At 45.1% G+C, this 14,012-nt stretch overlaps 1 protein-coding gene across 2 annotated transcripts in view; it reads left to right on the forward strand.

The window, feature by feature from the left end:
* DDX31 (DEAD-box helicase 31) overlaps positions 1–14,012 on the forward strand; it is a 171,550-nt gene that overhangs the window by 80,250 nt on the left and 77,288 nt on the right. For both annotated transcript variants that reach the window (XM_082262938.1, XM_082262939.1), the window contains exon 17: positions 4,445–4,584. In XM_082262938.1, coding sequence (XP_082119064.1) covers positions 4,445–4,584 — 140 coding nt within the window. The remainder of the gene's footprint in view (positions 1–4,444; positions 4,585–14,012) is intronic.

The raw sequence follows: 14,012 nt of genomic DNA on the forward strand, positions 1-14,012 counted from the left end.
AATCATACATGAGATTCAGATAATAAACAGCCACTTAATACGTAACAAATATGTCACCCAACTTTAGTAAGCGGCCTGTCACAGCATGGCTGAGTTTGGATAAGTCCCCAATCTGCATGCTGCCCTCACTTCTTGTAGAAGTTAATGAGCCGAGAGCTGTAAATACCAGCCAACTTCTTAATTTTATCGAAAGAACTTAATCCTTTCCCTGGGCACCTCTATAATTCAGAAGTTCTATTCTCTATAATATAAGCTGTATTTGAAGATGGGGATTGTGTATTGTTCATTTGTAGAGACATGGGTCGGGCTTATGGCAGCAACAAGCATGATTTTCTCTGGATATATTGAAGACGGCAGGCGAGTTTGTTCCTTTTTCCATATACGTGAGCATTTGTGCGGTGTATGAACCCGGTCTTGCCCTAATCAAGATACAGAGCCTGCCCGATGTCACCTACCCATTCCTCACGTCAGCGACGTCTCTGAGAATAGATGCAAGCAGGCTAACGATGAGACAGGGAGCGAGGTGAAAGCGAGAGATCGGCAAAGGACAGCTTCTCAGGAGAGAGGTCCCATTAGCTCCAAATCTGGCATGCATTTTGTCTTCACATGTCACACTGCAGCGTTCCCTTGACAGCCACATCTGAGCCACTTCGGCTGCTTTTTAGTGTTAAGGAGCTGCATCGGCTGATATATTCCTTATGGGCTGCCGGGGAAAGGCCACAGTCTATGTTATATGTGGGGTAATTAGGGTGCCAAGAATTCCACCCGGCCATACGTCATTCTCCGTGTGTACATCATTGCCTGACAAGCCAGCCTTGTTTTTTTTGCACATGTTTGCAGTATTAAGCTGCCCAGAAATAAGATGCCGCGTGTTTTTCTGTAGTTGTTGGCTGTCCCTGATATCCAGGGATGATCCAAGGTTTTAGAGATCCCTTCCTGCAAGAAGTTTTTAAGAGTCGGCCCATTAGATTGTCTTTGTTAGACGCTGGAGAGTTCATCCATCAAACTTTTTATTATTTGCCCCCTTTGGTGACAGTATGTTAAAACACATTTCACAATTTTTATTTTTTATTTCATTAATTCATTTTCCCAAAAATTGTAACAAAAAATTACAACTTTAAAAAACTCGCCATGCCCGTGGAAGATTTCCCCTCCTTTTACTTAATTAAATTTAGGATTTTCTTTTACTTTCGCTTTCAATGATAATGGTAAGCAGGACAAACAGAGAGGGGGAATCTCCCTAACAGGGGCACAGAGAGCAATAAAAACTGACAGGTGTTCTAATCCTTCTCCACTCCAAAAAAAAAAAATTTGCATTAAGCTATACTTTATTTATTAATTTTCCCAAAAATCGTGGTAAAAAAAATGACAACTTCACCTTGGACTGTCTACATTCAAAAAGGATCATTTGAGGGGTATTTGTATTGTCCTGGCATTTTAGGGCCTCAAAAATTGAGATAGGTTTCAGTACATCAGGAGTGAGCAATTTTCATGTATATACACAATATTATCAAAAGTATTGGAACTCCTGGCTTTACATGCAAATTAACTTTAATGGCATCCCGGTCTTAGTCTGTAGGGTTCAATATTAAGTTGGCCCACCCTTTGAAGCTATAACAGGTTCAACTCTTCTGGGAAGGCTGTCCACAAGGCTTAGGAGTGTGTCTATGGGAATGTACTGCAGTGGTCTTCAAACTGAAGCCTGGGGGCCAGATGTGGCCCTTTGCTTGCTTTTATCTGGCCCTTGGGGCATTATTTCATCCTCTGACACCAACATTGGGGCATAATTCCCCCCCACTGACACCAACATTGGGGCATAATTTCCCCCCACTGACACCATCAAAGAGGCACAATTCCTCCCAATGACACCAACGATGTGGCACAGTTCTTCCTAATAACACCAACGATGGGGCACAGTTCCTCCCAATGACACCAACGATGGGGCACAGTTCTACCTAATGACACCAACGTTGGGGCACAGTTCCTCCCAATTACACCAACAATGGGGCACAGTTCTTCCTAATGACACCAACGATAGGGCACATTCCACCAAGTGACACCAACGATGGAGCATGATTCTTCCCACCAAATGACACCAACGATGGGGCACAATTCCTCTCATTGACAACAAATATGGGGCATTGTTTATTCCCACTGATGTCTAGACATTTTCTACTTCCAATGGGGACAGGCCTAAATTCTAAAGGACAGTAAACTGGCCCTCTGTTTAGAAAGTTTGGAGACCCCTGATATAGTGTATACCAAAGTTTGTAGACAATAACTTTCACACAGACTAAATAAATACACAGATTTGTTTTATTTATACCAAAGGATTGTAGCAGACCACATTTTGGCCTAAATTTCTGAAGAAAGACTATTTGTTTGCAAAATTTTGAAACGTAAACAATTTAATTCTTTAATTTTTGGTATTTTTTTGTTTATATAACAAAAAATCAAAAGAAAACCCAGTGATGGTTCCATACCACCAAAAGAAAGCTTTATATGTGTAAAAAAAATGATATAAATTTGCATAGAGTGATGCTTGAAAAACGGTCCTCCTATTCCATGCACATGACATAAGGTAACATGAGCTAAGTATGTCAGAACTTGGGGGGACAATGCACATTTCCAAAGGTACAATAGGGGCTTCCCATACAGTGCCTTGTGAAAGTATTCGGCCCCCTTGAACTTTGACCTTTTGCCACATTTCAGGCTTCAAACATAAAGATATAAAACTGTAATTTTTTTGTGAAGAATCAACAAGTGTGACACAATCATAAAGTGGAACGAAATTTATTGGATATTTCAAACTTTTTTAACAAATAAAAAACTGAAAAATTGGGCGTGCCAAATTATTCAGCCCCCTTAAGTTAATACTTTGTAGCGCCACCTTTTTCTGCGATTACAGCTGTAAGTCGCTTGGGGTATGTCTCTATCAGTTTTGCACATTGAGAGACTGACATTTTTGCCCATTCCTCCTTGCAAAACAGTTTGAGCTCAGTGAGGTTGGATGGAGAGCATTTGTGAACAGCAGTTTTCAGTTCTTTCCACAGATTCTCGATTGGATTCAGGTCTGGACTTTGACTTGGCCATTCTAACACCTGGATATGTTTATTTGTGAACCATTCCATTGTAGATTTTGCTTTATGTTTTGGATCATTGTCTTGTTGGAAGACAAATCTCCGTCCCAGTCTCAGGTCTTTTGCAGACTCCATCAGGTTTTCTTCCAGAATGGTCCTGTATTTGGCTCCATCCATCTTCCCATCAATTTTAACCATCTTCCCTGTCCCTGCTGAAGAAAAGCAGGCCCAAACCATAATGCTGCCACCACCATGTCTGACAGTGGGGATGGTGTGTTCAGGGTGATGAGCTGTGTTGCTTTCACACCAAACATAACGTTTTGCATTGTTGCCAAAAAGTTTGATTTTGGTTTCATCCGACCAGAGCACCTTCTTCCACATGTTTGGTGTGTCTCCCAGGTGGCTTGTGGCAAACTTTAAACAACACTTTTTATGGATATCTTTAAGAAATGGCTTTCTTCTTGCCACTCTTCCATAAAGGCCAGATTTGTGCAGTATACGACTGATTGTTGTCCTTTGGACAGAGTCTCCCACCTCAGCTGTAGATCTCTGCAGTTCATCCAGAGTGATCATGGGCCTCTTGGCTGCATCTCTGATCAGTCTTCTCCTTGTATGAGCTGAAAGTTTAGAGGGACGGCCAGGTCTTCGTAGATTTGCAGTGGTCTGATACTCCTTCCATTTCAATACTATCTCTTGCACAGTGCTCCTTGGGATGTTTAAAGCTTGGGAAATCTTTTTGTATCCAAATCTGGCTTTAAACTTCTCCACAACAGTATCTCGGACCTGCCTGGTGTGTTCCTTGTTCTTCATGATGCTCTCTGCGCTTTAAACGGACCTCTGAGACTATCACAGTGCAGGTGCATTTATACGGAGACTTGATTACACACAGGTTTATTCTATTTATCATCATTAGTCATTTAGGTCAACATTGGATCATTCAGAGATCCTCACTGAACTTCTGGAGAGAGTTTGCTGCACTGAAAGTAAAGGGGCTGAATAATTTTTCAGTTTTTTTATTTGTTAACAACGTTTGAAATATCCAATAAATTTTGTTCCACTTCATGATTGTGTTCCACTTGTTGTTGATTCTTCACAAAAAATGACAGTTTTATATCTTTATGTTTGAAGCCTGAAATGTGGCAAAAGGTCGCAAAGTTCAAGGGGGCCGAATACTTTTGCAAGGCACTGTATGTGCAAGTGGAGCTGTCATGATGATGTTGTAGCAAGGAACAGTACAGATATTTGTAGGGTACAGATTTATAAACTGCATGATTGCTCTTCCCTCAAAAGGATGTTAAACTGCTTACTGTAATACTCCGGAGTTCCTCTTTAATATTGTTACATTTTTTTCCATCTCTTCCTAGTACAACGCTCCAGCAACTGCTGCCGAGTACATACATCGCGTCGGTCGCACAGCGAGAATCGGAGCTCAGGGAAGCAGCCTGCTCATTCTTATACCGTCCGAGGCGGATTATATGCAAACCCTGGTGGGTCACAAGATCAGGTAGGTGGAGTACAAGCAGTGAGACATCTTGGGGTGAGAACTAGTGAAAGTCCATCATCTCTTATAAGTCCCGGTACACATATATGTGATGCGGGAAACCTGCAAATCCACTGCGGGTTCCTGCATCGCATTCAACTCGCAGGCAGTTCACACTGCCATATGCGAATCGCTGGGGGTGTAAATACAAAGTTAACGACAACCCCAGATCAGTTTGCATATCGCAGTGCGAACTGTCAGTTCGGACATGAATCGGATCGCGTAGGTTTGAACACCCATGCAATCCGATTCTGGTGCGGACCCAAAAAAGGGTCCTGTGCGAGTTGTGTCCGAATGTGATGTAAATTCAGCCATACAAACTTATGGCTGAATTTTCATCGCACATGTGGTTTTCAGAGCAGTGCGCTCCGAATCATATACGCTGTCTGTCATCACACATATGTGAACCCGGGACTAAGAGTTGTAGTCATTTTGTGCTTTGTGTTTTTATAGCTGAGAACGGTCTTGTGGTTGATGCATTGTTACCCCAGGAATATATTGTGCTGCTTTCCCTGGCTTTTATCATTCTACATCAGATTACGGGCACTGTTACCATAAATATTCTGTGAATAAATCTTTTTTTTTTTTTTTGTCAATGTATCTATAGCCTATATTTGTATTTATTTTTGATAGAGTGGGAATGGTTAGAATCTCTGCCAGGCTATTTTTTATTGCTGTTGGGGAGATTTTTATCACTTCCTGTTCTGGTAACAATAGTAACTACCAGGAAAGGGGAAAGAAGTGCTATACAGATGTCCCCATCCACCTCCTGTTCTGATGACAGCTATAAAATGTAGAATGTCCCTCCACTTTCATTTTCAGTTACAGCGGTTAACAGAATTATTGGAGAGGGTAAAATACCACACATAACATGTACAGCAATAAAAATCCCTCCACACTTTATTCAAAATGGGAAGAAAAAGTTTTGGCTAGAGATAAATGTTAATGTCCTGTATATGTGAACCCTCGCCTTGTAAATCAACCTATTCAATTTAAAATAGATATGAAAGGCAAAACATTTGTCCATATACATTACACACACAGTCGTTCAAAACTTGACAGCGCTAAAAGCTGAAAATTGGCCTGGGCAGGAAGAGGATACAAGTGACCGGTGTTAGAGCGGTAGTTAAAGCATAACTAAAAGCAAAACTTTTTTCTCTTTCATTCATTGATGGACACAGCTCCTGATATTCATAACCATTGGTAATACTGCCCCCTACAGGAGTAGTACACTAGGCAGAAAACAATTCTGTCTACACCCATGGGCAGCCCCAGGGGGTATACTCACTCTCTCTGCTATAGCCACTTTTTTCTGCCTAGTCAGGACCTATTTCCTTGCTGAGATCTTAGGTCCTGGAAACATTTTTTCTCCTGGATTTTTTTCCTGTTAGATATACAATGAACTGCCGGACTGGGCGACGGGCTGGATAATCTAGATCCAGTGGTCACTCCGCGCTAGGTTGGCCGCAACATTGCCCCACTGGACGGGGGGCTAGCCTACGAGTTAAATGCCTCATAAGCCCGAGTTGCAGCAATCCTCCTGATCGACAACCCCCCATTTCGATGGAGAGGGGTTCTGTCTTGTGCGGTGCCCGCTTGTTTACTGGTATGGTGAATAGCTGTCTCCCCCCGCCCCCCTAGAGGGTTTTGGGGTGGATGTGGGCCCTTCCTTGGGACAGTCTGACCCCCGGGTTCCCCTCCTTTCTGCAAGCACCCCCCCCCCCCTGCCAAGTCTCTCATCCTGTCCCCCCCCCCCTCCACGTTGGGACTGTTTGGGTGGTCTGGCCACTTTCCTGGGCTGGGGGCAGGGTGCTAACTGGCGATGGCCAGGGGAGTGCGCCGCCGGCAACTGGACGATCAGTTGTGCAGGGGGGGGGGTTGTACCTGGTGAGGGCACCCCCCTTCTGCCTGAATCTGTCCTTGAGGCCTGATCTCCCTCCTGGGTCCCTATAAGCCTCCTGGTGCCGTTCAGGGCCACCATTTTTTTGTAGCCTGTGTGTTTCTGTACACACCGGCCATGTTTGTGTAATCCGGCAGTCATTTTCTTGTGGTTTGCCATTGGAAATAGCGGCGGCCATGACAGTGGAGCCCTGTGGGTGGCGATTTCAGCTAGTGCTGACTCCTGGATAATTTTGCTTCCTGATCGCCGCACGTGTAGTGCAGATTCCCTGGTGACTGCAGGTGCCTGTTTCTGTGGGTGGTGAGTCTGGTGGGGTCCTCTCCCTCTCTACTGAAGATCGCTTGGTGCTTTGTGCCTGGCAACCGGGTGGTGCTGCCAGCGCGGTGGGGGTTGTCCCTTAGCAGTGTTTTACACTTTGTGGGTTGTCCCCCTGGTGACACATGGAGTCTTTGGAGCACGTTTCCCCACCTGATCCTCTCTCTGAGGCTGCGGGACCCTGCGGTTCCCAACCATCCATCCATGCGCTTACGGCGGTCCTGGAGTCCCTTGTGTCCCAGGTGGAGGTGGCTTGAGGGCGACGGGCTAGCAAAAAGCGATCCCCGCCTTCCCCTGCCTAATCTGTCTCATCAGACCCTGAATTTGATTCGGCCGCCGCGGACGTGGGTCACCCTGCTGGGTCTGAAATCACGTGCCTTGAATCCTCTGATAGTTAGGATGATTCCTCCACTTCTGCGACCTCGCACGAAAAGGCGCAGGTGCCCTTTGCCACTCACAAGCCATCCAAAGCGGCAAAGGTGTTTCCTTTCCTTGCCTATTTTGACAGAATTGTCCCTAAAGAGTGGGGACGACTGAAGTGTCCCCGCAGGGTCCCTAAGCACTTTACTAGGCATTATTCCTATGAGGAGTCCCTTCTTAAGAAGTGGACTGTGCTACCATTAGTGGACCCTCCAGTTTCCAGGTTAAACAAGGCAACCATGATTCCGGTTGAAGAGTTCCTGGCCTTTAAGGATCCGGCTGACCGGAAGGCGGAGGCTGTGGCCCGCACTATGTGCACTCTGGCTGGTTCGGCAATGAGGCCGGTATTCACCATTGCCCTAGTGTCGCAAACTCTGACAGAGTTGGCTTAGCTCCTACACCGTGACCTGGAAGGGAAACAGCTCCCCCCTGCCTTTGCCGAGCTGGTGGACCAGCTGGTCTAGGGGCTGCAGTTTATTTGTTATGCCTCTTTGGATGCAGCTCCCCTGATGGCTCGCCTCTCTGTTTTGGCAGTGGTCCTTCGGCGTGTCTTTTGACCTCAAGTGCTGGTCTGCGGATAAGACTTCAAAAAAGGCCTTGACTGATCTTCCTTTTCAAGGAGATTGCCTGTTTGGAGCTACTCTGGATGACATCATTAAAGGTCTCACGTGGGAAAGAGTACTTTTCTTCCGCAGGCTTCTAAGGGCAAGGAACCTTGTCGTAGACGTGGGCCTTCCTTTTAAGCTCATAAGAAGTTTTTTCGTCCCTCAGGGCTTGAAGCCTTTCAGGGCCTCTTCTGGAGGATCCAAATTAACCTGGTCTGGCAAGCCAAGATTGGGCTTCCCCAGACCCGTGGACAAGGCTCCTTCTGCATGAAGGTGCGCCCTCACCCGTATCGGGGGTGGGGGAACGTCTTCGCTGGTTTCCGGAACCGTGGACTTCCTGGGTGCAAAACAAGTGGGTCCACAAAGTCATTCGGTCTAGCTAGGCCCTCTGGCTAGTTTTTTTTCCTTCCAACTTGCAGGGCCTGTTTGGGACGGTACAAGACCTGTTGCTTCAAGGGGTGATTGTCCCGGTTCTGACCTCGGAAAGTTTTCAGGGTTTTTACTCAAACCTGTTTACAGTTCCCAGGAAGGAAGGCAAAGTGCGTCCAACCCTGGACCTCAAGGTGCTAAACTGCTTTGTGTGGGCACAGAAGTTCAGAATGGAGTCTATTCGAACGGTGGTGGCATCCCTGAGTCAGGGGGAATTCCTCACCTCTATTGAGAACAAGGATGCCTACCTTCACATTCCAATATGTGCCAGTCACCAGCATTTTCTCTGCTTTGCTGTGGGAGAGGAGCATTATCAGTTTGTGGCGTTACCCTTTGGTGTCGCATCTGCTCCTCGGGTCTTCACAAAAGTGTTAGTTCCGGTGCTAGCTTTGCTACTTCTACGGGGGATCGAAGTACTGGGCTACTTGGACGATCTCCTTCTGCCAGTGGAGTCTCCCCCCTACTCTGGTGGAGAACCTGGAGATCACAATACGAACTCTGCAGGAGTCCAGCTGGATTCTGAATTTTCAGAAGTCTGCTCTAGTTTTGTCCACAAAGCTTGAATATCTGGGACTAACTCTGGACTCGACCTCAGCCAGAGTGCTCCTTTATCTGAACAAATTCCAGAAATTGCAGGCTGCAATTCGCCTCCTGCTGTCCAACAAATGGTCATCCCTCTGGACTTGCGGGTGCTGGGCCTGATGGTGTCTGCCTTTTGAGGCGGTTCCGTTTGCACAGTTCCATACGAGGTCTCTGCAAAGGGAAATTTTGTCCAAATGGGACAAGTTTCCACAGTCTCTGGACAATCAGATCGGGGCATGAAGCAATCCCTAATATGGTGGCTTCATTCTTCTGTGCTTCAGCTGGGAAAATCCTTTCTTCCCTTGTATTGGACAGTGGTCACCACGGATGCCAGCCTGTCCGGCTGGGGAGGCTTCCTCGGCAAGCATTCTGTTCAGGGGATCTGGACGCTGGAAGAGTCCAGACTCCCGATCAATCTCTTGGAACATCGAGCGATCAGACTATGTCTGGATCATTGGACGGATCGTTTTCAGGGTTGTCCAGTGAGCATCAGACTATGCCACGGCCTTAGCTTATGTCAATCAACAAGGGGGCAAAAGAAGTGTCCAGCCGCTCTGGAGGTAGCCGACATTCTAAGGTGGGCAGAAGGGTTCGGTCCAGGCCTCTCCGCCGTACACATTCCCAGGGTGGAAAATTTGGCAGGCGGATTGCCTCAGTCAGCAGGCGTTGGACAACGGGGAGTGGTCCCTTCATCCGGAGGTGTTTGATCTGCTTAGTCTCTGGTGTGGCACCCCTGAGGTGGATCTGTTGGGGTCTCGGCTCAACAGAGGTTTGTGGCTCGTTCAAGGGATCCTCTGGCGGGCGCCACAGACTCTCTGGTGGCCCTGTGAGCTCAGTATCCTCTGATTTACGCCTTCCCTCTTCTTAAGCTTCTGCCCAGACTTCTACACAGGATTGAGGCAGAAGGGATTCAGGTCACCTTAGTTACTCTGGACTAACCCGACCAGGCTTGGTACGCCAATCTGGTGCGGCTGGTCGCCAATGTTCCTTGGCAGCTTCCTCTCAGGGAAGATCTGCTGTCCCAAGGACCAATCTTCCATCCTGCTTTACAGTCGCTGGCTTTGACGGCTTGGCTATTGAACGCAAGGTGCTGAAGGATAGGGATTTATCTGAGTCGGTGATTCCTGCACTGTTGAAAGCTAGGAAATCAACCTCTAGGAAGATCTAGCATCTTATGTGGACGACGTACGTTGCGTGATGTGAGTCTTTTGGGGTTTTTCCTCGCTCCTTCTCGGTGGCTCAGATCTTCACCTTCCTTCAACGGAGGGATTGAACAGAAATTGGCCTTAAGTACCATCAAGGGCTAGGCCTCGGCTTTGGCGGTCTTCTTCCAACAACCTTTGGCCACACACTCCCTGGTGTGTACCTTTTTTTAGGGTGTCCCACATTTGGTTCCTCCAGTGCAGGCTCCATTGCCGCCTTGCGATCTTAATTTGGTGTTTTCAGCTCTACTGAAGCCTCCCTTTGAAAATTTTCAGGAGATTCCCCTGCTTTTGCTGTCCCAGAAGGTGACATTTTTAATGGCTATCACCTCTGCGTGCAGGGTGTCGGAACTGGCGGCGTTATTCTGCCATTCACCTTCACCTGGTGATTTACAGGGGTAAGGTGGTTCTTTGCCCTTGTCTGTCGTATCTTCCAAAGGTTGTCTCTGATTTTCATTTGAATGAAGACATTGTGTTGCCTTCCCTGTGTCCCGGGCCTAAACATCTGAGGGAAATTGCCTTGCATGCCTTGGATGTGGTCCAGGCAATTAGGCTGTACCTGGCAGCTACGGAGTCTTTCAGGAAATCAGACTCTCTCTTTGTGCTCACAGATGGACCTCGGAAAGGGTTGTCTGCTTCCTCTGCGAACATTTCCAGATGGATCAGACAGGCTGTGGTTCAGGTCTATTCCATCAGGGGTCAGGTTCCTCCTTTCCCTGTCAAGGCGCACTCTACTAGGGTGCTTAGTGCCTCCTGGGCTTTCCGTCATCAGTTTTTAAAGTGGATGTGTTTGCATCTGTGGATGCTTCCTTTGGCCGCAAGGTTTTGCAGGCTGCTGTTTAAGAGGACCTGATCCTCTTTGAAGGTGTGTTGTTTTTTTCAGGCGTGCTCCAGTTGTTTGGTTAAGCTCCTGTTGCCTGGTTGGCTAATGTTTAGCCTTGGGAATTTATTTGTTGTTCCCTCCCCTCATTTTTAACACTGCTTTGGGACGTCCCAAAGGTTATGAATATCAGGAGCTGTGTCCCTCAATGAACGAAAGAGAAAATTTGATTTTTTACTTACCGTAAAATCCATTTCTCTGATGTTCATTGACGGACACAGCACCCACCCCTCTGTGGAGTTATAATTCTCTTGACACTGCTTGTAACAAAACTGAGTGGCTATAGCAGAGAGAGGAAGTATACCCCCTAGGACTGCCCATGGGTGTAGCCAGAATTATTTTCTGCCTAGTGTCCTACTCCTTTAGGGGACAGTATAACCAATGTTTATGAATATCAGGAGCTGTGTCCGTCAATGACCATAAGAGAAATGGAATTTACGGAAAGTCAAAATCCCATTTTTCTATGTTAGACAGAGTGGAGAGTGATTAGAGCACCTGTCAGTTTTTATTGCTGTCTGTGCCCCATTAGGGATGTTCACCCTCTCGTCTTGTCCTGTTTACCCTCATCAATAAAAGTAAAAGAAAATCCCACTATTTGGGTTGTCCTCAGAAATGTAATAGTGGGAAAAGCTTACAATGGGGACAATGGTTCTGGTAATCTGGGGTCCCCAAGAGATTCTCTTAATTTGCAACGAATTTCCTCTCACTTCCTGTTTTGTCTATGGGACAGGAAGTGAAGGGAAATCTTCCCACTGGGACAAAGAGGACATAAATAAAGCTTACAGGAGGTTATAACCCTCTCTTACTCTATCCAACAGGAAAAAAAAAAGTTCTGCCTAAAGTTCCACTTTAATTCTTTAATTGAGGACTACTAGAAATTTTACTGGTAAACTAGATAGCATTTTTTTTTTGGTAATAGTTATTGTTCATTCACATCCCCAAGGAGCTCACAATCTAAGGATCTGCCTGATATTTATACACATACTAGGACCAATTTAGACAGGAGCCAATCAACCTTTCAGCATGTCTTTGGAGCCTGGGAGGAAATCTACGCAACCCCAATGGAGAGTAGACAAACTACATGCAGACGGCGTCCTGGTTGGGATTCAAGCCAAAGCCCCCGGTGCTGCAAGGCAGAAATGCTAACCACTAGGCCACTTTATATACAGGGCATGAATAATCCTTTTGTAATGTTCAAGTTCTGCTCTGGGCTTTTCCCTTTATTGTGTTCTAATTCCATGGACGTCCCTCCAGAAGTAAGTTATGCTTTTTTAGGAGGGTTTCATAGCATTTCTGATATCTTCTAGACCGTCAGTTTGGGGGACTGCTGGTTCAGGACGACCGAGGGGTTATCGTCCTTATCTACGTGAGGGAGTAGTACCAATTGGAAAAGGTACTTGTTCCCCCCCCAAAAAGCACCCAATGTGTAGTAAAAGGGAGGTGGCTAACTAAGATTATGCATTGTCTGTATTAAGTTCCACTATAAGTAATCAATAAACACATTAAACCCCAGCTCCAGTTAACACTTTTTCTGTTTCAATATGTTTAATAAAGATTTTCACATATTAAAAATAAAGAGATTAATAAAGAGCATTGATTTCGAACAATACGTAACTTCCATAATTTTAATTGCGTACTATATAAAAATAGAAAGTCATACTTTATAATTGCATGAATACAATGCTAAGGACATTTTACAACAGTCCACATGGCAGTAGGCCATGCTTCCTGAGACGACTAGCCTCTTATATTTCAGGGGTATATAACCACAATCTTTAAGGCTGCATTCACACTTGAGCGTATCGTTTTCTCAAGTTTTTTACCGCGATTTCAGGCGTTTTTTTCAGGCGTTTTCGGAGGCAGGCATTGACCTCTATCAAAAATGTTTGTAATCAGCCCAAAAAGAAGCTCATGTACTTTTTTCAGCTACAGGCGTTTTGCTTCAGGCGTTAAAACGCTCAGATGTGAACAGGGCAGTGTTAATTTTGGCAGCAAATTTCAATTTAGTTTTAGTCTTAGTCTTAGGACTAAAATGGCATTTTAGTTTTAGTCCTATTTTAGTCTTGTGCAAGTGTTTTAGTTTTAGTCCTATTTAGTCGACTAAAACTCCAGTATATTTTAGTCGACTAAAACGCCCTACATTTTAGTCGACTAAAATTCATTTTAGTCATCTATAATCAAATGGGTGTAGTTCAATTGTAATTTGTAATGCATTATTTAAGCATTTCTCTACAATTTCCAAACTCATTATATACTACTGCTGGTCCTGGAGTGAAAAATCTAATATGATATTATTTATGCTTTGAGTATGCACCAGTGTTAATTTTTGGCAGCAAATTTCGATTTAGTTTTAGTTATAGTCTTTTGACTAAAATGCCATTTTAGTTTTAGTCGTATTTTAGTCATCTGAATTGTGTTAGTCGACGAAAACGTTTTAGTCGGTTTTAGTCGACGAAATTAACACTGGAACAGGGGCCATTTAAATGAATGGGGATTTACTTGTTGGGCATTTTGGAACTGTTTTTTTTGAGCGTTTTTGGAGCTGAAAAACGCTCAAAAAACGTCCAGGTGTGAATGGAGCCTTATTAAAATGATCTAGTAACCACAATATTATTTGCTAGTTTCAAAACAGACTATAAACCTAGCGGTCTCAGCATGTCCTGCTACATTATAGTAACAACAGGGTTCAGAGTACGTTCTTCAAGCTAAGGAATGTACATCCCCTCAATCAAATAAAGGAGGATGCTCCCTCCCACTAAAATGCGGAGTTACGCAGTCCGAGTCCCCCAATACCAAAATCCAACAAAAAAGACTGGACCAAAAAGAACAAAGAAGGGATGAAAAGAAGAAGAAGAGAAAAGAGGAGGGGGAAAGGACTCCATGCTCTGATCCATGGCAACCAGGAGGGAACCTAGCCAGGGATAGTCCGGGGATTAATTCGTCAAGTATCTGATCTATGGACCCCATACCTTTTCAAACACCTTGAATTTATCCTGTAAGATTGCTGTCAACCATTCACTTAACATAAGCAAGGAAAGTTTATGTTTGAGTTGGTCAAA

This window comes from Pelophylax lessonae (assembly GCF_965119305.1).
Source record: "Pelophylax lessonae genome assembly, chromosome: 7".
Taxonomy (NCBI): Eukaryota; Metazoa; Chordata; class Amphibia; order Anura; family Ranidae; genus Pelophylax; species Pelophylax lessonae.